Below are 23,456 nucleotides of genomic sequence, written 5' to 3' on the forward strand. Positions count from 1 at the left end.
TTTCAAGAACAGGTTTGATTCATTAAACTCTAATGACCAAAGACCAGAAGAGTTGTGGGATGACATCAAGAATATCATGCAGAAAGAAAGCAAAAGCTCATTGAAAACACAGGAAATAAAGAAAAAAACAAAATGGATGTCAGAAAAGAACTCTGAAATTTGCTCTTGAAAGTGTAGACATTAAAGTGACTGGAAGAATGATGACATAAAAGAGCTGAATAGGAAATGTCAAAGAGCAAGTCCACTCTTATAATGAAATGTAAAAAGACATGAAGTTGGAAAACCAAAAAGGAAGGACACACTGAGCAATTCTCAAGTTGAAAGAACTGAAATTTTTTTTCAATCCTTTAGTTCTATCTGGTGTGGTGCTGTGGGTTAATGCACTGGATTGCAAAGTCACTTTGAACCACAAGGTCGGTGGTTCAAGCACACCAGCCACTTCTAGACAACCCTTTATAGAGCCGCTATGGGTTGGAACCAACTCAACAGCACTTAACAACAACAATGGGCAAAATGTTGACTGACAGAGAAAGCATCAAAAGGAGATGGAAGGATACACAGGGTCACTATACTAAAAAGAAGTATTCTATGCCCAGCCATTTCAAGAGCAGCATATGATCAAGAGCTGATGGTACTGAAGGAAAAAGTCCAAGCTACACTGAAGGCACAGGCAAAAATAAGGCTCCAGGAATTGATGGAATACAAATTGAAATCTTTCAACACACTGATGCAAATCTGGAGGCACTCACTAGACTATGCCAAGAAATTTTAAAGACAACTACGTAACCGACCAACCAGTTGGAAGAGCTACAAATTTATACTTATGCCAAAGTCAGGTGGCCCAACAGAATGCAGAAATCATCAATCAATATCATTAATATCATATACAAGTAAAAGTTTGCTGAAAATCACTCAAAAAGTGGTTTCAGAAGTGCCAGATTCAGAAGATGTCAAATGAGTGATATCATTGCTGAAGTCAGATGGATCTTGGCTAAAAGCAGAGAATATCAGAAAGATGTTTACTTGTGCAAAGGCATCCAACCGTGTGAATCATGACAAAGTATGAATAATATTATGAAGAATGGGTATTCAAGAACACTTCATTGTGCTCATGAAGAACCTGTACATAGACCAAGAGGCTGTTGTTCAAACAGAAAAGGGGATATTGAATGGCTTAAAATTCAGGAAAGTTGTGTGTCAAGGTTGTATCCTTTCTTGATGCTTATTCAATCTGTATGCTGAGCAAATAATCCGAGAAGCTGGAATATATGAAAAATATACATTGGATATTTTTATTATTATTATAATCATTAATATACTCATTAATAATCTATGATATGTAGATGACATACCTTGCTTGCTGGAAAGAAGAAGACTTGAAATATTTACTAATGAAGATCAAAGACTACAACCTTCTGTGTGGATTGCACCACAATGTAAAGAAAGCCCAAATCCTCACAACTGAACCAATAAATAACATCATAATACATGGAGAAAATATTGAAATTGTCAAAGACTTCATTTTGCTTGACTCCATAGTCAATGCTCAAGTCAGGAAATCAATGGATGCATTGCATTTGACAGATCTTTTGCATAATACCACTGTAAGGCATTCAAGAGCAAATACGCCACTTGAGGACTAAGGTGCACTTGACCTAGCCATAGTAATTTCCCTTACCTCATATGTGTGTGAAAACAGAACGATGAATGAGGAAGACTGTAGAAGAATCCATGCATTTGAATTATGGTATTGATGAAGAATATTGAAAGTACCATGGACTGCCAGAAAAACAAATCTGTCTCAGAAGAAGTACAACCAGAATGCTCTTTTGAAGTGAGGAAGGTAAGACTTTGTCTCTGGTACTTTAGATGTATTATCAGGAGAGACCCGTCCCTGGAGAAGGACATCAGGCTTGGTAAAGTGAATGGTCAACACCAAAAAGGAAGACCCCCCCACCCCCAACAAGGTGGATTGACACAGTGGCAGCAGCAGTGAGTTCAAACATAACAATATTTGAGGATGGAACAGGATCAGGTTGTGTTTCATTCTGTTGTGCATCGTGTTGCGATGAGTCAGAACCAGCTTGACAGCACCTAACAGCCTCCTGGACCAGAAGACAGTGAACTGTCATCTTTAAAATCATACACTTGAGGTATTTTTGTTGTTTTTATGGCAGCATTAGGAAACTAGGCCAGAATGTATGAAGGGTGAAAAGAAAGATACCGGGAGGGCAGGGTAAGTGAGGGTTCCCAAGTTAGAAGATAGGTGTCAGAGTTAAAGACACTAGTCTGGGTTCTGTCTGTTGTTGATGGACCATAATGTTCCTACAAGAGCTGGGCAGGCTCTATGGGTATAGTCTTGTGTGTGTGCCAGGAGCTCCAACATTGTCCAGTGACCTTTGGGAGGTGATGTGTGTGAGTGGGGTCTCATCAGTGCCATAGCCCTTAGACAATTGAGATAAAGAAGGAGGGATGAAGTGAATATGAGTTAAGAACATGGCAGGGAGCCTGGGTTGGCAGAGCATAAATCCCAGGATGTTTGGGAGTTCAACTGCACAGAACTTACTGGCCAATGGACTGCACAGCGTCAGTGTGAGGCAGAGGTTGCAGATGACGCCAGACTGTCACACAACTAAATGGTCTCTACCATGGAGCACAGCAGGGGCTGGGGGGAGGAGGAAGCATGTGAATTAGAGCAAGTTAATTGTTGCCATGTTCCAGCGGATGGGAGCTGGACCTCTGGGGCTCCTTTGTGTCAGCTCCAGAGAGCCTGTCTTTTTCAATAGCCCTCAGAAGGTCAGGAAAGACAGTGGCCAGCGCGCTGCACATCATGGAAGTCAGAAGAGTCACTCTGCTGATGAGTGATTTATTGAAGGCTGGTGAATTTACAGCATACCCATAGACCCATCCTTCAATCAGTTCATAAATGCCAACATTTAGGACAAGAAAAGAAAGAAAATCTCTGTCATCTTGAAGTGATCGGGTACTAAGCAGAAGCCAATTGTTTACACTGATGTCATTTTCCTTAAGTTAACACATTCCCAATGGTGGAGAATCTGTTGTCCATCAAAGCATGTCTACTTAGTATCTACTAATCAAAACCAGTTGCTGTTAAGTCTTGTTTATCTCTTTATCCCCACCCTTAATTTATTGTTGTTGTCTTAGGTGCCATCAAGTCGCTCCAACTCATAGCGACCCTGTGCACAACAGCCCTGCGCCATTTTCACAATTGCTAAATTTGAGCCCACTTGTTGCTGCCACTGTGTCAATCCAGCTCCTTGAGCATCTTCCTCTTTTTCGCTGTCTACTTTACCAAGCATGATGTCCTTCTCCAGGGACTGGTCCCTCCTGATAACATGTCCTGCCAATTAATGTAGTGCAAACATATGCTCAGCTTCTAACTGAAATGTTGGTGGTTCTAGTCACCCCAGAGACACCTCAGAAGAAAGCCTTTGTGATCTACTTCCAAAAAGTCAGTTCTTGAAAACCCTGTGGAGCACAGTTCTCTGACATTCACATGGATGATATTCATGGAATCTGCTTATGAAAAATCAGCCACTGAAAGCCCTGTGGAGCACAGTTCTACTCTGACACACATGTGAGGGTGCCATGAATGGGATCTACTTATGAAAAATCAGCCACTGAAAGCCCTGTGGAGCACAGTTCCATTCTGACATGCATGTGAGGGTGCCATGAGTGGCATCTACTTATGAAAAATCAGCCACTGAAAGCCCTGTGGAGCATAATCGTACTCTGACACACATGGGGTACCATGAATTGGGACTGACTCCACAGAAGCTAGTTTGGACTTTTGAGGGCTTAACACCTTCTGAACATTGAGAAAATCTACATCCAAGGATAGACTTTTCTCTTTCAGTTGAATCAGGCTAATTTTGTGGCTTTCCAGATTGATGCTTTAAAATGGTTTTTAGCCGGGCTGAAAACAAAATGCTCTTACTCTGGACACAGTTCCTTTCTGTATTCTAAAGACCTGGTTGCTTTTATAGCCACTCGCTGTTCATTCATGACTGGCAAGAATCAGTTTCAAAGACCCAGTGCTTCATGTGAATACCGAAGAGAGATGCCTCACTTGGATCCCACAGTCTTTACTTCTAACCTAAAGTCAGTTCTGGACTTGGCTCCCTGGCTGTTGAATTAGCATTCGGAAGGCTGTTTCCTCTAGGTCGTTCTTGATGTCATGGGCAACAAGAGGAGCCTGGTGGAGAATACTGATGAGGCTGTCAGAGGAAGCAGCTCCAAAATTATCTGAGAGAAAACAGCTTCCCCGCTCCCCCTCCCCTGAGGCCAACTTTTCACGGTCTGAAGAATGACGTTCTGGAGAAAGACACCATTTCTCTGGCCGTATCTGCATCTCAGCCTCTCTGTTTTTGACCCACATTTGTTAACTCTAATGAAAGTCTAGAAAACAAAGAGTTTTCTTTATCACTGCCCATTCACCATCTTTAATTTGAGCTTATTTGGGATGGCTACAAGCCTCACAGTGTTGATAAGAGTCTTCTTGTTGAAATGGAAAAGTTCTCTTTTCTTTCCTCATTTAGGTATCTCTGTGAGGAATCTTTGGTGTGTTTTATTGCAGAACTCAACGCAGATGGTGCATGCAAAGAGACAAAATTGTGTTTGCTTTAAACCCTGCATCTTTTAGTCAATAATGGAGCTATCTTTCTAGAGGTCTCTGATAGTTTGACCAAATTCCCATTCAGAGAGAGAGAGCCCTGCTTCTTCCGATAGACAGTTTCAGCTTTGGGATGTCTTTTCGTATGAGATGGACTGACCCAGTGACTGTAGCAATGAGCTCCAACTCAGCAACCTGGAAGAATGGCACAGGTGCTATGAGTTGGAACCCACTCAACGGTGCCTGTCAACAACATGCATGTTTTTAATTGTTTTGTCTTTGCTAGTAAAAGATGCCACTCCAAGATGAATTTTGTGTATTACTGAGACAATACATAGACAATAGTTACTTTGTTGTTGTTAAGTGCTGTCCAGTTGTTTCAGACTCATAGCAACCACTATAGGGTTTGAGGAGTGACTGGTGAGTTTGAACCACCGACTTTGTGGTTAGTAATCCAGTGCTTATCTTACAATACTAGACCAGGATAACTATCAAATAAATTGTTTTTATTTTACTCTTCAATGAATGAGCAGTACAGTGCCTTTGGAACTCCTCTTTTGTTACACATTTTGGCGAATTCTATGTCCTAGTGTAGGGTCTTTGCCCCTTGGGGAAAACATTGAAAATTCTTTAGGTAATGGTAGAGTCATCCTGTAGGATAGATCCTGTCTTCACGAGGGTTCCGTTTTTACAGCGTTGTCTGGATGGTTTACTGAACTAACTAGTTATTTCTCTGTATTCACGGTATGAATCACACATTTTTTCAAGGCGTGTGTATTTAATTTGGTGCCTCGGGTTTGGGTTCCTTCTGTCAAATAATCCAAACATCAGTTGTGAACCTACCTGGTCAGACAGACAGAGCTGTCTGGATTCTGCACAGAGTGACGGTGACCTGAAGTAGTTAACCTGGATAATGAAACTATCTGCACAGTAGCAGCCCACCTTCTTTGTTGTTGTTGAATCAGTTTGGATGTGTTTTGTTGTTGCTGAGAATAAAGCCTGCTGCTCTCTAGTTGATTTCAACTCAAAATGATTCTATAGCACAGAGGAGAACTCTCCTTAGGGTTTCTGAGAATAAACCTTTATGAGAGCAGAAAGCCCCATCTTTCTCCCATGGAGAAGCTGGTGAGTTTGAACGGCTGACCTTGTGGTTAGCAGCCCAATGCTTAACCCACAACACCACCAAGGCTTCTGTCACTGAGACTGTGCACCAATTCAGCCCTCGCTACATGTACAAGTCAGTGACGTTGATGACATTCTCTGAGTTGTGCTACCATCCTCGTCATTTTCTGAGCTATTCCTCCTCAATTCAGCTAAACTCCCTGTTCCCAGGCAGCTCTTCTTGATGGCAGACAGCTAGTGGAGAGGCTGTACTGCTTGGCAGAGGGCCCAGAGCATCTTGGCAGCATCTCCTCTTCCCGTTACCCAGCACCTGGCGCTGAGCACCACCTGCTAGTGGAGGAGGGGATGAAGGCATTTCCTGGTCTCCCCCACCCACCCCCGCCTGGTTGGAATGAAAAAGGAAAGCCTAGATAAACACATGTTTACAACTGTTCCCACCAGAGCAGATGGTCATTCCCCCACCACTCCCTCCCTGTTAACGTGAGAGCTGCATGCAGGTGTTTTCATCTGGGAGAAAACATCACATCCATCAGCATGTTCTGAGCCAGTTCGCAATCAAGACGCTACCAAGAAGGGCCTCACAGCAAGGATCCAGATTTGTGAATCTTTTTTCCCCCTCTGGCCTTTCCAGAAAAGTCCCTGGGTGGTGCAAATGCTAAAGCACATGGTAACCAGCTTAAAAGATGGTGGCTCAAACCTACCCAGAGCTACCCCTGAACAAGAGCCTGGAGATCTGCTTCAGAAAGATCACAACCTTGAAAATCCAATGGACTACAGAGTTCTCTCCTGTAACATGTGGAGTGCAGCATGGGTTGGAATTGACTTGATGGCAGTTGGTCTGGCTTGGTATTGCCCTTCTAGACCATTGTACAAGTGAGTTTTAGCTCCTGTTTGTGGAGTGGAGTCCTGGCACTGTGGGTTAATGCAAGGTTGATTGGAACTGCAAAGTCAGCAATTCAAGCTTACCAGCCATTCCTCGGAAACCCTATACGGGGTCACTTTATGAGTTGGAACCGACTCAATGGCACTTAAGAACAACAAAAATGATTTATGGAATAATCTTCAAGAGACCTGCATAACCCACTGAGCATGATTGCCCCCTTTAGGTCTTTAATCGTTCCTGTTGAATTTTCTACTTAAAAAAATAATAAAGAGTGAGTCTGAATATGAAAGGTAAAGCTTTCGTTTCCAGAGATGAAATACAGACACGCTGAGCTTGCTTGGTTTTGCTCTGGTTCGTGCAGTCTTACATCCTAGGAAAAGATGGCACCATTGGCACAGCTCTTAGGATATTTCGAGGGATGACTTACAGCCCCTCAGACCTTAAGACACAAAAGGCAGAACATATTTGGAGAGAGAACTTCTGGCATTTCCCCTTGTGACTCTGGAGGAAACTTGTGTTTCTTCACATGCACATCCCTAAGAGTTCATTGTCAAATCCATGAGTGAATTAGCATTGAAAAACCTGTATTGTTCTAATGGAGACCTTTGGGGGTAAGGAGCAAGACTAGGCTTAACAAAGACAGTAAATGACATAGGTCCTTATGCTGTTGGGCATGAGGACACACACCATAGCGCTCTTTACATCACTGCTTCTACCTTCTGAACAGGGTTAGATTATAGAACTATCAGAGGCCTTCAAAAAGTTCATGGGAAATGGAATTAAAAAAGAACGGACTTTTCCCATGAACTTTCATTCAAGAACCGTTTTCTGAGCAGACACCATATTAAAAACAATGCTGTAGACCGTCCTGCTGAGCCCCCGAGAGTCCAGGCCCTTTGAGAAGGAAGTCTCTGCTGTGTCCTTGAAAACTAGCTCCACAGTGGTCAGGAGTCCAATTGTCCCCCCTCTGCCATTCCCCTTAGTGATAACACACCAGGCAGATGGTCCCCTTCCAAAGGCTTCAGCCCTCAAAGCCTTGCTGCTATCTAGAAACCAAATCAATCTCATGTCAAGATTCTCCTGCTCTGTTGGATTAAGACTTTTTTTCCCCTTATTTTTGAGAACGTAAATAAACATGTATGGTAAGGCCCATATTTTTTATTATAGAAAACATACAAATACATGTAACCAATCTTACTCCATTCAACAGGCTTTGTGTGTATAGATCACCAACATTAGTTATGGTTATCATGTTGTTCAACCATTACAATTATGGACATCCAAATATCCCTATCACCTTTCATAGGAGCTTAGTCTCCCCTAAGCAGTGAGTCCCCTTTTCCCCTCCCTCCTTTCTACCCACTTAACGTTGAGAACCACCATCGACTTTGTATATTTGCCTAACCTAGATATTTCACTCTGCATGTATTCAAAGTTCACCCATGTTGTAATATGCATCAGGACTCCATTTGTCTTTAAGACTAAGTAATATTCCATTCTATTTATGGATCATAAACATCCAAGCCCATTTCTGGCAAGTTGATTTCAACTTATAGCAATTCAAGGGCAAAACTAGAACTGCCTCCTATGATTTCCAAGACTATAATCATCACAGAACTAGACTGCCTCATCTTAAGCTGCCCAATGTGTAACTATTGCACCTCCGTTGTTTATTTGTATCTGAGGTCGATATTTGCTATTTTCTGAGCAAGACCTCTGTAAAGTGTCCAAGAGCAAAGTTGTCAGTTTGAGGACTAAGGTGCTCCTGACTGAAGTCACGGTATTTTCAGTAGTCTCGTATGCATGTGAAAATTGGACAGTGACGAAGGAAGACCGAAAAAGAATTGATGCATTTGAGTTATAGTGTTGGAGAAGAATATTAAAGGTCCCATGGACTGTATTAGAAGATGTACAGCCAGAATGTTCCTTAGAAGTCAAGATGGTGAGGCTTCATCTCTCATACTTTAGACACATTATCAGGAGAAACGAGTCCCTGGAGAAGGCATCACGCTACTCCTTCTCACAAAGTAGCGGGTCAGCAAAAAAGAGGAAGACCCTCAACAAAATAGATGGGCATAGTGGTAGTAGCAATACCCAAGCATACTGATTGTGAGGATGGGGCAGGCCCGGGCAGTGTTTCATTCTATTGTGCATAAGGTCACTGTGAGTTGGAAACAACTCAATGGTACCTAGCAACAAGCCAACAACACACTTTGAGCAAATGAGAAGTTATTTAAAGATTGGATTGTCATAGCCTCTATTTTGCCGTCACTCACTGCTCTGCCCAGTGAATATGGAAGGGACTTTTTACCTAACAAATCCTTCTTCTTTCTTGTTCCATTTCTGAGTAGCATTCATTTACCTTTTAAATAGCCAGATATAGTACAAAGAGCATGGACTTTAGAATCAGAGGCTAGAGGTTTGAGTCCAGGCCTTGAGACTATTTCCACAAATTGTACAACCTTCAACATAGAGGCCACCTCCCCTCTCTGAGGCCCTGTTCCTCATCTGAAAATGAACATGATAAACGCTCTGCTAGAGAATGTGAGACTGTATCCAGCATGGAGAGTGCTAGCTGCCATTCCTGTTGTTGTTGTCAAAACCTCGCTGCACTCTTAGCAAGGTATTCATCATTTGTGTTTAAAATTAGCGAAACTTTAGACTGGAGGGACATGAAGTAAATGCCTCATGATGTTTTGTTGAATGTCAATGAAAGCAGACCACTAACTCTTCCCTTCCAAATTTTTTGTGTTTACAGGGATACCATGGTTGAGGACCACAGTTGCCACCCTAGGAAGACTAGGGATAACCATGGCCTTTGAAATTGTTTATTTGGTAAACTCAGAATTGTACCCAACAACATTACGGTAATTCCAATATAAATGTCATGGCTTCTCATAGGTAGCTCTCTGCAGCCAAATGTTTTAAGTTGACTTAAATGTGATGAAATCAATTCCATAGCTTGCCAGTCTATCCATTTGGGCTGAGTTCAGTCAGTTAAAGAGCTGCACAGTAACTTATCACTGCTTTTGGCATTGTTGTAGGCCACATCCTGTGATAGAGATGTTTCTCATTTATGAACCGTTGTGGTAGATGGAAAGCCAGTACAGGTAGATCGCGTATTATTGCACGTTGCAGATATGGCCTGTTTTACAAATTCACTGTCTGTGGCCACCCTGCCTTGAGCCAGTCTCCAACATTCGCCATGTTTCCAACAGCATGTGCTCACGTGAAGTCACATTTTGGTCATTCTTACAATATTTCAGACTTTCTCATAATGCTGTAGCACACTTCATGGACTAGAATCTAGTGCAAATGTAACTTGTATATACACTGGGGAACCAAAAAAGTTATGTGACTCGCTTTATGATGATATTCACTTTATTGGAGTAGCCAGGAGTCGGACCTGCATTATGTTGGAGGTATGCCTGCAGGCATGGAGTCAAAACCCTGGTTAGTTCACTTGGGTGGGTCACAGGTTGGCTCTGTGTTTACAGTGTTACCTGATTTCAAGGCCACGACCCCTCTTGTGACCACCTCCTGTGCCTAGCATTAGGGGCAGGAGAGGACAAAGTGCAGGAGTCTTCATGGCTTAATTAATGCAAGTCAGCCTCCTTGGCCAAGAACTCTCCCGTGGACACACCTTAAGGTCCAGCTAGGGGACCAAGGCGGCACAACTGAGTAACAAGCCTTCCCATCCCAATTGTGGGTGCTCTCCACCTCCTCTCTGGGACTCAGTTGGTGGCCTACAGGGGTCATAGTACCCAAAGTCAGACACACCAAACACCAAACGCATGCTAACAACTCCACTTTACTTCTGTGTCTGAACATGTTGTGTTTCTTCAATTTATGGTTTGTTTGTTTTTTGTTTTTTCATTTAAAATAGACCTATTTTTTTGTTTGTTTTGCAGAAACTTTGGAGTTTCACTGTGCTCAGGTTTGTGTGATTTTGGGGGAATCATAGCCCCGTTTCTGCTCTTTCGACTCGCAGCCATTTGGCTAGAACTACCTCTTATCATCTTTGGTAAGAACTCATTTTCTGTGTTACTTTTTTTTTTTTACCAATTGAAAACCACTTGTGCTAGTCACAGGCTCTGCATTGATAATACTAAACCGGGAGCTTTTTCTCTGGGACTTTCCATTGTTTCATTCTTATTGCCCATCCTCTCCCCTTTTGAGCCTAGTGGGGTTCTCTAATGTCCTGGCCACCTTAAGCTCTGCTCCCGTCCAAACAAGCTCTCAAGAAAAAACAATAACAACAAGAATAACCGTAACAGTAACCACACATTGAGCCCTTCTGTGCAGTGCCATGTGTTAAAATGTTTATTATCATATTTGTTCTTCTTAATGCTTTTCTCTACATTTTTTGCCTTTCATAGTCATGTACATTGATTGTTCAGGTTGACTTTCTTTGTTTAGATGCTGAGTCAAAATCAAATATTGTTGAAAGCCTTTTATAGTATCAGGGGACAGGAACAATCATTTTCATGGGACCCAATTGAGCCTTCAGCATATTTAAAAATAAGTGTAAAATTGCATTATGTTTTTAAATGCTTCAAATTAACTGGTATTCTGTATTCATTTGCTTTGTGCAAAAAAAATGCTATGCTTAAACAATTGAAGCACAGAATTGTCTACAGAGATGTCATAACCTCCTGAGATCTCTCCTGCTTTCTCCCTACCTTCATGGAACTTGTAGCGGGATAGAATCATAGTTTGGGGAGGAATAATTAAGATTATTTAATTCAGTGCTTCTCAAGTCCTGGTGTGGCACTATAGGATAAACACAGGACCACAAGATAGATTTGAACTGCAAGGTTGGCAGTTCAAATCCATCAGCCATTCCTCAGAAGCCCCAAACAGGGTCACTATGGGTCTGAATCAACTCAGTGGCACTAACAAACAATCTTAAGTGCTAGGCATGGGTTTCTGCCTGGATCTCACACCCTTTTCTCCCAACGCCACTGTAAAGGACACAGTTGGCCTCTGCCTTACTCTACCTTCCCACAGATATACTTCCGGCTCCTGGCAGGGAGCGTCTTTCTTTTGTTGCTCAACAGTCAAATGTGAATGAAATTACTATTCAGATCATGAAGACATACTTCCCTATCAATGCAAAAATCCTTTTGACTTTATTAAGGACAGTATGTCAACGTCTTCCCATTTGGCACCCATGTGTTCAATAAAAAAATCACTTCAAATTCTTTAAAGAGTTCTGGTGATAAAGTTCAGTGTTCATTGTGGTCTAGGAGAGATGTTGGTCTGCTCATTTGAGATTGCACCTGATCCACGGATGAATGTTGGGGAGCTAGATACTGGTGCTCCAATGCAGTCCCTTTCTTCTCAAAGTTTATAGGGGAGTGAGCCACACTTTCTGAAACTCAGTTATGATTGAAGGTGAGAAATGCTGAAATACTGAGATCATGTCACAGGGACCCTTGGCTCAGTTACATCTAACAGTGGAAGGGTGTAATGTCTACTTTGAGATCTGAAGACAAATGAAAGTTACCCAAGTGAGAAGTGTGGGATGGTACTCCAGATAGTGGAAAGGCCTAAAGCAAGAGGAAAATGTGTCCTCAAGCAACCAGGAGGCTAAAAGGTGGAGGGTGGTATGTGGCGTATTGCCTGAGAGAGACGATGCTGGAGAGGTAGGCAGGAATCAGATGACCAAGGGTCTGCTGGTGAGTGGTGGGTCATAGCTGGTAATCAGGGCAGAACCCAGGTTGAAGCAGACTGAAGTGGGTTATGGCTTGCTCTAGGTAGTGTACCACAGGGCTCCTACAGGAATTTTGTGATCCTGCTATTAAATATAGGCGATATTAAAATTTCAGACTAAGACTCTGAAGAAGGGCATGACATCTGCTTTCCGTAGTCAGCCAGCGGAAAGTCTATGAACCACATGGTTTGATCTGCAGCTAACTATGAGGATGGGTAGCATTTCCTTCTACTGTGTATGTGAGTCAGGGGCTGATTCAGCAGCAGCTAATAACAACAAAGGAAAAATTGAAACAAATAGACTTGGCAAGATGGTGGACTAGACAGACACTCCACACAGACCCTCTACAACAAAGAAAAGAGAGACCGAATGTAACAGATACAGATGGTAATCCTGAATCACTCGCCTCAGAGGAAAGGATAGAGAACTGGATTGACTCTTGATGAGGAGAAGAAGCTGAGCTGGGACAGTGAGAGAGGAGACAGATGTGTGAACTGTTGATTGGTTTAACTCAGCACAGTAGTGTTGAACTCTGAGCAGCATCTGAAACAGACAGTGGCCTGACAGTGCAGAAGCACATCAGTGGCTGGCGATGAGAAAGGTGTTATTCTCTGTTGTTCCCCACCCTCACCCACCTCCTGCACAGCCCCTGGTCTGCTAGAGGTTGGAACCTCACCGCCTTGAGTCAGGCACCAAGTGTACCACCCCAGTGTCTGGAGGCACTTGGTCCTCAGACCAGCAAAGCAGTCCCATCCAGTCCTGACCAAGCAGGGACTCTCATAACCAGCTGCCTTGGCCTCAGACACCATTAGGGACTGCAGGACTGCTTCTGAATTACATGTCCTGACCATGGACAATACCTTCTTCTTCTTGTTGTTAGGCTCCATCAAAATTATAAATGAGAAATTAAAAGAATTTGTTAAAAACCCAACCAACCTTACCAAAAAATACTAAAGGGAGTCCTTTGGCCAGAGAACCGACAACAGAAGACAACAGCCTGTTATTTCACACTGTTATTGGCTCTTTGTTTAAATAACTCCCATTGATATTTCTTTGCAAGGTTGGTCTAGTTTTTACCAATTCTTTTAATTTCTATTTGTCTGAAAATGCCTTAATATCACTATTATATCTCATGGACAGTTTTGCTGACTATATTATTCTTGCTTGGCAATTTGTTTTCAACGTTTTAGATATGCCATTCCATTGTCTTCTTGTCTACATGGTATCTGCTGAGAAATCAGAGCGTAGTTATACTACTTCTCCTTCATAGGTAACTTCATTTTTTTCATGAACTGCTCTCAAGATTCTTCCCTAAGAAACAAAAGAAATAAAACCAATTCTCTGGCTTTCAAAAGTTTGATTATAGTAAGTCTTAGTGTTTTTCTTTTGGGGTCCATCCTTATTGGAGTTCATTAAACTTTTTGAATAGCTAAGTTTTTGTCTGTCATAATGTTAGGGACGTTTTCTTCCAACGACTCTTGGACAATATTCTCTGTGGGTTTTGTTTTGTTTTATTTTTTTCTCCTCTTGTTCTGGAATTCCTATCACACATATGTTATTCCTCCTGATGGCGCCCCACATAAATATAAGGCTGTCATCAGACCTTTTTGTTCTTTTTTCTGTTTTTCTGATTTTTCCTCTTTCTAACGAATATTCAAAGAATTTTCTTCAAACACAGTAATTCAACTTTACATTAATTCACTTTCATTTCTTTATCCTCTCAGAGTAGTATCTATTTCTTCACTGTTAGTGTTACTCTTCTGGCTTTCTAATTGCTGTTTTTGTATGGCTTCCTTTTTTTTAATTATTATTATTTCATCAGTTTGTTTCCTGAAATTTTCCATAGTTTGGCCTATGTTCTCCTTGACTTCATTTGTAGTTTTCTCAGTCTTTGTCACAACCCATTGAAGTTGCCTGATTAGTATTCTCTTAAATTCCTTATCAGGTCATTCTTATGCCATTTCATCTGTTAAATTTTTCTAACTCTGTATTTTGGTCACTTGTTTGAGGTACTCTGTCTTCTTTCTTTGCGTAAGCTGAAATTTCCCATTTTCTTTAAGACACTGTGGTATTGTATTTATATTTAGTTGATGATTGTATATTGGCATATTTTCAGGCATCCGCCACCTGTCTCCTGTGGATGGGGTAGAGACTAGATGTGTGGACAAAGTTAGTTCTCTGTTCACTGTGAAGTTCAGGGCAAATTAACATGCCTCCAGAAACAGGAACACCATACCCGGTGCCTATCCCAAGCAGAACAGAGGCTGCCAGAAGGGGGTGCCACTGGCCTCTGGGTGGACCAGGGCAGGAACTGGCCATGCCCTTGGCTGCCAGGCGGGCACAGGAAGAAGAGGAAACACATCCCTTTGCTGCCAACCTCCATCTGTGTCCTGTGCATACAGGCTCTATATCAATGTTGTTGTTGTTGTTATTGTTATGTGCCATGGAATTAGTTCGGACTCATAGCAACCCTGTACAGGGTTTTCAAGACTATAAATCTTTCCAGGAGCATAAAGCCTCATCTTTCTTCCATGGAACAGCTGGTAGTTTCAAACTGCTGACCTTGCGGTTTGCAGCCCAATTCGTACCCACTATTCTACCAGAGCTCCTTAGCTACTCACAAAAGCTCAAGATGGCCATGCTACACTAGGCCAACCCACAGTTCTGCCTGTTTTTCTTTCTCACTACTCCTGTACAGATTCCTCTGCCAGTTGATACTCAGTCCACCTCTCTTCCCTATCCTCTGATGATTAAGGTTACAGGATTACCATCTGAATCTGTTTTATGCCATCTCCCATGTCTTTGTTGCAGAGGGTCGGCTCAGTGTGTTGGCTTACTCTACAGTTTTGTCCCAGGCTCCTGATGCCACATTCTTCAGATAATCCAGATTCTCTGCTCAGCATACAGATTGAATAAGTATGATGGAAAGATAGTGTACACATTTCCTGATTCAAAACCTTTCAGTAACTCTTTGTTCTGTTCAAATGATTACCTCTTAGTCTATATATAGGTTCCTATGAAGACAATTAAGTGTTCTGGAACACCCATTCTTAATAATGTTATCCATAATTTATTATGATCCACACAGTCTAATGTCATTGCATAGTTAATAAAGCACAAGTAAATAGCTTTCTGGTATTTTCTGCTTTAAGCCAAGATCCATCCATCAGCAATGATATCCCCAGTTCCATGACCTCTTCTGAATCTCTCTTGAATTTCTGGTAGCTCCCTGTTGATGTACTGCTGCAAACGTTTTTTAATTACCTTCGGTAAAATTTCACTTGCATGTAATATTAATGATATTGCTTAATGATTTTTGCATTCTGTTAGGTCATCTCTCTTTGGAATGGGCACAAATATGTATTTTTTTCTCATCAGTTTTCTAGGTAACTGTCTTCCAAGTTTCTTGGCAAAGGCAACTGAGTGCCTCCAGTGTTGGATCAGTTTGTTGAAACATGTCAATTTGTATTCCATCAATGCCTGGAGTCTCGTTTTTTTTACCAATGCCTTCAGCGCAGTCTGGAGTTATTCCTTCAGTCCTACTGGGTCTTGATCATATACTATCTCTTTAACGTCATCCATTTCTTTTTGGTACAATGACTCTGTGTACACCTTCCACCTTCTTTTGATACACTCTACGTCATTCAGTATTTTACTCATAGAATTCTTTGATAGTGCAAGTCAAGGCTTGAATTTTTTCTTCAGTTCTTGCAGCTTGAAAATTGCTGTGAGCATTCTTACCTTTTGGTTTTCCAATTGCAGGTGTTTACACATTTCATTCTAATTCTTGACTTTGTCTTCTTGAACGTCCTCCTTAAATTTTTCTTTTCAGCTCTTTTACTTCCTCGTTTCTTTCAGCGTTCGTTTCTCTACAGCTGAGCAAGTTTCAGAGTCTCTTCTGACCTCATTTTGGTCTTTTGTTTCTTTCCTGTGTTTTTAATGATGTTTGTTTTCTTCCTGGATGATGTTCTTGATGTCACCCCACAATTATTCAGGTCCCAATCATTAGTCGCTAATGTATCAAATCTGTCTGAGATTCTCTCCAAATTCAGGTGGGATATACATTCAATGCCATACTTTAGCTCTCTTGGACTTGTTTTCGTTTTCTTCAGTGTCAGTTTAAACTTGCATATGAGCAGTTGATTGTCTGTTCCACAGTCTGCTCATGACCTGATGTAGACCTGAGCTTCTACAGTGTATCCTTCCACCGATTCCTGTGGAATTCCTGTGTTCTCCATCTGGTGAGGTTCATGGATATTGTTGTTGTTGTGTGCCATTGAGTTGGTTCCAACTGATAGCAACCCTGTATAGGGTTTTTGAGGATCAGCTGATGGGTTTGAACTGCGAACTGTGTAATTAGAAGTCCAATGATTATCCAATTATGGCAGCATACCAGAACTCCTTCATGTATATTGTTGTTGTTGTTGTTGTTAAGTGCCGTCGAGTCGATTCCGACCCATAGAGACCCTGTATAGGGTTTCCAAGGAGTGACTGGTGAGCTTGAACCACCAACCTTGTAGTTCAAATGGCTTTGCAGTCTGGCGCATTAACCCACAGTGCCACACCAGGATATAGTTATAGTTATGTATATAGTTACCTTTCATGTTGTTTAAAGAAAAACGTATTTGCAATGAATATGTTGTTGGTCTTGCAAAATTCTGTCATGCAATTTCCAGCATCATTTGTATCATCCAAGTCATGGTTTCCCACTAGGAGTCTTTCCTCTTTGTTTCCAGCTTCCCAATCAACAATAATTATCAGCGCATTTTGATTGCATATTTGATCATTTGCACACTGAAGAAGTTGGTAGAAATCGTCAACTTCATCATCACTGGCTTTAGTGGTTAATGCATGAGTTGGAATAATAATGGTATTCACTTGTAGGCATATGAAAATAATGGTCTTCCTTGTAGGCATATGAATATTATCCTAACATAGACAGTGTTGTACTTCAAAATGGATCTTGAAATGGTTTTTGTTTGTTTGTTTTTATGATGCATGAGACACTATTCCTCTTCAATTTGTCATTCCCAGCAGAGTAAACCATATGATTGTCTGATTCCAAATGGCCAATGCAAGTCCATTTTAGCTCACTAATGCCTAGGATATTGATATTTATGCATTCCATTTCATTTTTGACAACTTCCAATTTTCCTAGATTCATACTTTGTACATTCCCTGTCTCTGTTATTAATGGATGTTAGCAGCTATCTCTTCTGATTTTGAGTCATGCTCCATCAGCAAATTAAAGTCCTGGTGGCTTTATTCCATTCACGTCATTAAGGTTAGCTCTGCTTTGAGGAGGCACTTCTACCTAGTCATGTTTTGAGTCCCTTCCAAACTGAGGGCTCATCTTCCAGTTCCTCTGAAACCTGTCCACTGTGAGTGACCCTGCTAGTATTTCCAAGTGTAGCTTCCAGCATCACCACAGAAGCCACCACAGTAGGACAAACAGAAAGACTAATGGAGGTCACTCTCCTTTGTTCTCTTTATTGGGTTGTTTTATTTTTTTCTTTTTAAAAATTTCTCTCCATTTTTCCTTCCTCTATTTTCCTTTCCTTTTTCTTTTGTTATTTTATTCTTTATTGTTGCTTCAGCCTGTTGTTGCTTTTATTCTTTATTATTTTCTTCTTTATTTTTGGTTGTTTTTTGTTTGTGTATTTCTTTTTTGTGTGTGTTGTGCATTTGGTTTTTCTTCTTGTCCTACCCTATAGAGACAGCAATCATGCCTGCCCATATAGCCCAGACACAACTGAACCCCCTGCTGCCCCACTCACTGAACAAAAGCCACTACCAGCTCCTATAACACCTGATCAGCAATAGATAACAACCATCACCAGCTAAACCAAGCCTGCACTATGTTACACATTCGACAGAGATCTGCCCACACATTCTCTATCATACCTACTAAGAAGCAGGTTGTGAGTACCTAAGGACACACCAAAATACAATAATCAGTTGTGTGCAAATACAATGACACTACAGTGTCTTGGAGACAACAATTTCCATTCACATGAAGAAACTAGATAGAGTGGCTCAAACAAGTGACCAAAATGTAAAATCAAAACATTTCTGAGGAAGAATGGTATCAGGAAGAACTGCTTGATAAAGAATTCAAAAGAGTTTCCAGCGACCAGTTTGAGTGGCAGCTATGGCTAAGCACCATCCGGATTTGATTTTTTGTCACAAGCAGGCTGGCGTTGCTATCGGAAGACTGTGTGAAAAATGTGATGGCAAATGTGTGATCTGTGACTCCTATGTGCGTCCTTGCACCCTGGTGCGTATATGTGATAAGTGTAATTACGGCTCTTACCAGGGGTGCTGTGTCATCTGTGGGGACCCTGGAGTCTCTCATGCCTATTACTGTAAGGAGTGCACCATCCAGGAGAAGGATAGAGATGGTTGCCCAAAGATTGTCAATTTGGGGAGCTCTAAGACAGATCTCTTCTATAAACGCAAAAAGTATGGCTTCAAAAAGAGGTGATTGGCCAGTGGTCCCTTCCTCCCCTCATGAAGCTGCTGCAACTGCCAGAAAAAAAAACACCCACCAGCAGAAAGACACTGAGCAGAAAGGAAGTGGAGTCCAGAGCATCCCCAGCCTTGTTTTACTCTACTGGCGCCTTCCACACCCTTCACCCTTCACCCTTCACCCGAACACGTGGTAGGATCAGAAAAGGCTTCTTCATAGAACACTCTGGCAGACTGTCTCAAAAGAATCAACAGCTTAGTTTTTGATTTTTTCTTGGATTTGAGATGCAAGCCTCCATTCTCCAACTTTTCTCCACATGGATGTGTTCTACACCAAGAGCTTCTGAAACAGGAGTGATCACATTTCAGTCTCCCAGGAGTTTGGGAAATTGCCTATGAAGCTAACCTCATTCCCACGGTGCAAAACATGCTCTTACAGTAGGTCTTATGGCGGTTGCCTTGGATGGAACGTCTTCAGGGTGTGGTGGGTTGTCAGAACAGTAAATGTGGGATTTCATCCTGTAAAGCTTACCAGGTAGTACTGGTTTCATGCTGTTCGTTGTTTAGGGTTGTTCTTTTTTTTTTCCTGAGAAATAGGAGACCTCTTTCTGTTGTTATATTAATAAAGTTGGTGTTTATTTAAAAAAAAAAAAAATTCAAAAGAATGATATTTACTTACCTGCAACGAATTGAGAGAAAGGTTGAGAAAGTTGCAGATGGAAGCAAGAATACAGAAAAAAAAAGAAAAAAAAAACTGTAAAGGGATTCAGGAAAGCACTATAAAACAAACAGACCCAAAAAATGAAAAATTAGAAGCAACACAAGCTCTGCAAATTGAAATTCATAAGATTTCAGAAATGGACAGTACATTGTAAGGGCAGAGGAGTCGACTTGAATCAATGGAAGGCTGAATTAGTGAGCTTGAAGACAAATCTCTCAATGCTAGTCTGCTAGAAGAACAATCAGAAAAGAAGGAAGGAAAAATCTGAAGAAAGTCTAAGATTTATGTGGAACATCATCAAAAGGAATAACTGATGTGTGATCAGGATTCAAGAAAACTGTCAAAGGGTGATAACTCCCCTAACATCTGAAAGATGAGAAGATAATCATTCAAGAAGTTGAACAAACCCAAATAGGATAGACCCCAAAGGAAAATCACCAAGACATATTATAATCAACCTCTGCAAAATCAAAGACAAGGAAAGAACCTCAAGAGCAGCTCGGAAAAAATGAAAAGTTACCTACAAAGGAAAACTAATAAAAGGAAGCTCTGATTTCTCAACAGCAAGAACATTATGGGAAGATATTTACAAAACACTGAAAGAAAAAGAAAAATTCCAACTAAGAATTACCTACCCAGCAAAATTGTTCCTCAAAGATGATGATGAAATTGGGACATTTTCAGATAAACAGAAACTACAGGATTTTGTAAAAAAAAAAAAAAAAAAAACGAGACCATCTTTACTAAATAAATAAATAGAAGAAGGAAGTTCTTTGGGCAGAAGGAAGTTCTTTGGGCAGAGAACAAACAACAACCAGCCACAACCTGAGGTTAATATATATGGCAATACCACCCAGGAGTCAGCCCAGATGTAAAAACATCCAAAGTAAAACAAATTTAAAAGACTGAAAGTAAGTTACCAGTTGTATCAACTGCAAAGCAAAAAGAGACAATAGTGTAGTTACAGAACTTCCAAGTGGCAAGGATGTCAAGTTGATTTCAAGAAAGAACAGAAAGTTTTAAACTTGGGAAGAAATTAATAAATTACAGGGTAATCTTAAAGAGAATTAAGAAATCTTATCAAAATAAAAAAAAATCATAAAGATTTGTTGTTGTTGTTGTTGTTGCCAAGTGCAATCAAATTGGTTCCGACTCATGGCAACCCTGTGTAGGGTTTCTGAGGCTGTAAATCTTTGTATTAAAACAACAGCAAAATAGAAAATGACAAGAAATCCCACAAACAAAATGAACTCAGCACTGAAAGTTATGTGTAACAAAGAAGCTAGCAGCACCACACACAAAAACCACCCACAAAATGAAAGCTATCAATTAATATATATCAATACACTATAGAATATTACACAACATTAAAGAATAAGGATGAATCTGTGAACCACCTTGTAATATGGTGAACCTGGAGGACATTATGCTGACTGAAAATAGTCAATCACAAAAGGACTAATATTGTTTGATACCACTATTGTAAAAAGTCAAGAAAAGGTTTTCACATTCAAAGAAACATTTTTTGATGATTGTCAGGGGTTAGAGAGAAGGGGGAGTAGTTCACTGGTTAGAGGTTGTTGTTGTTAGGTGCCATCAAGTCAGTAGTGACTCATAGCGACCCTATACACAACAGAACAAAACACTGCCCAGTACAAGGCCAACCTCACAATTGTTGCTACGCCTGAGTCCGTTGCTGCTGCCACTGTGCCAATCCATCTCGTTGGGGATCTTCCTCTTTTTCTCCAAACCTCCACTTTGTTGTTGCTGTTAGGTGCCATCGAGTCGGCACCAACTCATAGCAACCTTATGCACAGCAGAACGAAACAATGCCCGATCCTGGGCCAGCCTCACTACTGTTGCCACACTTGAGTCCATCGATACTGCCACATGGCCAATCCATCTCGTTGGGCACCTTCCTCTTTTTCTCTGACCCTCATCTTACCAAACATGATGTCCTTCTCTAGCAACTGTTCCCTCCTGACAATATGTCCAAAGTATGAGAGATGAAGTTTGGCCATCTTGGCCTCTAAGGAGCACTCTGGCTGCACTTTTTCCAAAATAGATCTATTGGTTCTTTTGGCAGCCCATGGTACTTTCAATAGTCTCCTCCAACACCATAACTCAAATGCATCAGTTCTTCTGTGGCTTTCCTTATTCACTGTCCAGCTTTTGAATGCATATGAGGTGATTGAAAATACCATGGCTTGGGTCAGGCGCACCTTAGTCCTCAAGCTGACATCTTTGCTCTTCAACACTTTCAAAAGGTCTTGTGCAGCAGAGTTGCCTAATGCAATACGTCATTTGATTTCTTAACTCCAGCTTCCATGAGTGTTGACAGTTGATCCAAGAAGAATGAAGTCCTTGACAACGTCAATCTTTGCTCCGTTGATGAGAATGTTGTTTATTGGTCCAGTGGTGAGGATTTTTGTTTTCTTTACATTGAGACATAATCCATACTGAAGGCTGTGCTCTTTGATCTTCATCAGTAAATGTTTTAAGTCCTCACTTTCAGCAAGCAAGGTTGTATCATCTGCATATCGCAGGTTGTTAGTGAGTCTTCCTCCAATCCTGATGCCATGTTTTTCTTCATAGAACCCAGCTTCTCGGACGATTTGCTCAGCTTACAGGTTGAATAAGTATGGTGAAAGAATACAACCTTGTTGCACACTTTTCTTAATTTTAAAACATTCAGTTTTCCCATGTTCTGTTCAAACAACTGCTTCTTGGTCTAAGTACAGATTCCTCATGAGTACAATTAAGTGTTCTGGAATACTCATACTTTGCATTGTTGTCCATAGCTTGTCATGATCCACACAGTCAAAAACCTTTGCATAGTCAAAACCTCCACTTTACCAAACATGATTTCCTTCTCTCGGAACTGATCCCTCCTGACAGTATGTCTGAAGTATGAGAGATGAAGTCTGTCCATCCTGGCCTCCAAGGAGCACTCTGGCTGCACTTCTTCCATAACAGATCAGCTTGTTCTTTTGGTAGCCCGTGGTACCTTGAATATTCTCCTCCAACACCATAACTCACATGTTTCAGATGTCCTATAGTCTTCCTTATTGAATAGATAAGTGTTAGCTTGGATGAAAGGGAAGGAAGTGTACAATAAGGATGTTGGCAGAAGAATGATGAAGGCATGGGGAAATACAAAGAGAAGTGCAAGAGTTACAGTCAACAGAGGTTGATACTGTCATACACAAACCTGTATTGATGGTGAACTACAGGTGGATGGCCAAACTTCATCTCTCATACTTTGGACATATTGTCAGGAGGGAATAGTCTCTAGAGAAGGATATCATGCTTGGTAAGATGGAGGGTCAGAGAAAAGGAGGAAGACCCCCAACAAGATGGATTGGCCAGGCGGCAACATCAATGGATTCAAGTGTGGCAACAATAGTGAAGTTGGTCCAGGATCGAGCCTTGTTTTGTTCTGCTGTGCATAGGGTCACTTTGAGTCGGTGTCAACTCAATGGCACCTAACAACAACAACAACAGGTGCATACATGATAGATACACAGGCTGAGCAAGTGTGGGAGGGAGAGTGGGAGTAGATCCACAAATATATAAAGATTTGGCAGAGGATATTTGCACATAGGTATTTATATTTGCTGCAAACGTATTCATGAATGTGATGGAACATTGTTGTTGTTGCTGTTAGGTGCCGTCGAGATGGTACCAACACATAGCGACCCTATGTACAACAGAATGACACACTGTCCTGCCCTGGGCCAACCTCACAATTATTGCCACGCTTGAGCACAGTGATGCTGCCAGTTTGCCAATCCATCTCACTTGGGGGGGGGGGGATGGTCTTTTTCTTTTTCCCTGACCCTCCACCTTACCAAACATGACATCCTTCTCCCATGACTGGTCCCTCCTGACAATATGTCCAAAGTATGAGAGA

General features: G+C 41.3%; 2 protein-coding genes across 2 annotated transcripts in view; both read left to right on the forward strand.

Moving 5' to 3' along the window:
* The window catches only part of SLC22A3 (solute carrier family 22 (organic cation transporter), member 3), a 160,335-nt gene that overhangs the window by 127,644 nt on the left and 9,235 nt on the right, over positions 1-23,456 (forward strand). Inside the window, exons 8-9 of the mRNA XM_006868471.1 lie at positions 9,397-9,505; positions 10,550-10,662. Coding sequence (XP_006868533.1) covers positions 9,397-9,505; positions 10,550-10,662 — 222 coding nt within the window. The remainder of the gene's footprint in view (positions 1-9,396; positions 9,506-10,549; positions 10,663-23,456) is intronic.
* LOC102834975 (PHD finger-like domain-containing protein 5A-like) lies at positions 18,506-18,838 on the forward strand. Its single transcript, XM_006868470.1, has one exon. The coding sequence runs from the start codon at positions 18,506-18,508 to the stop codon at positions 18,836-18,838; it is 333 nt and encodes a 110-aa protein (XP_006868532.1).

Source organism: Chrysochloris asiatica, unplaced genomic scaffold (assembly GCF_000296735.1).
Source record: "Chrysochloris asiatica unplaced genomic scaffold, ChrAsi1.0 scaffold00117, whole genome shotgun sequence".
Lineage (NCBI taxonomy): Eukaryota > Metazoa > Chordata > Mammalia > Afrosoricida > Chrysochloridae > Chrysochloris > Chrysochloris asiatica.

What these genes read in the sequence shown, in the direction of transcription:
- LOC102834975 (XM_006868470.1), top strand. Translation starts at nt 18,506, where the DNA reads ATGGCTAAGCACCATCCGGATTTGATTTTTTGTCACAAGCAGGCTGGC.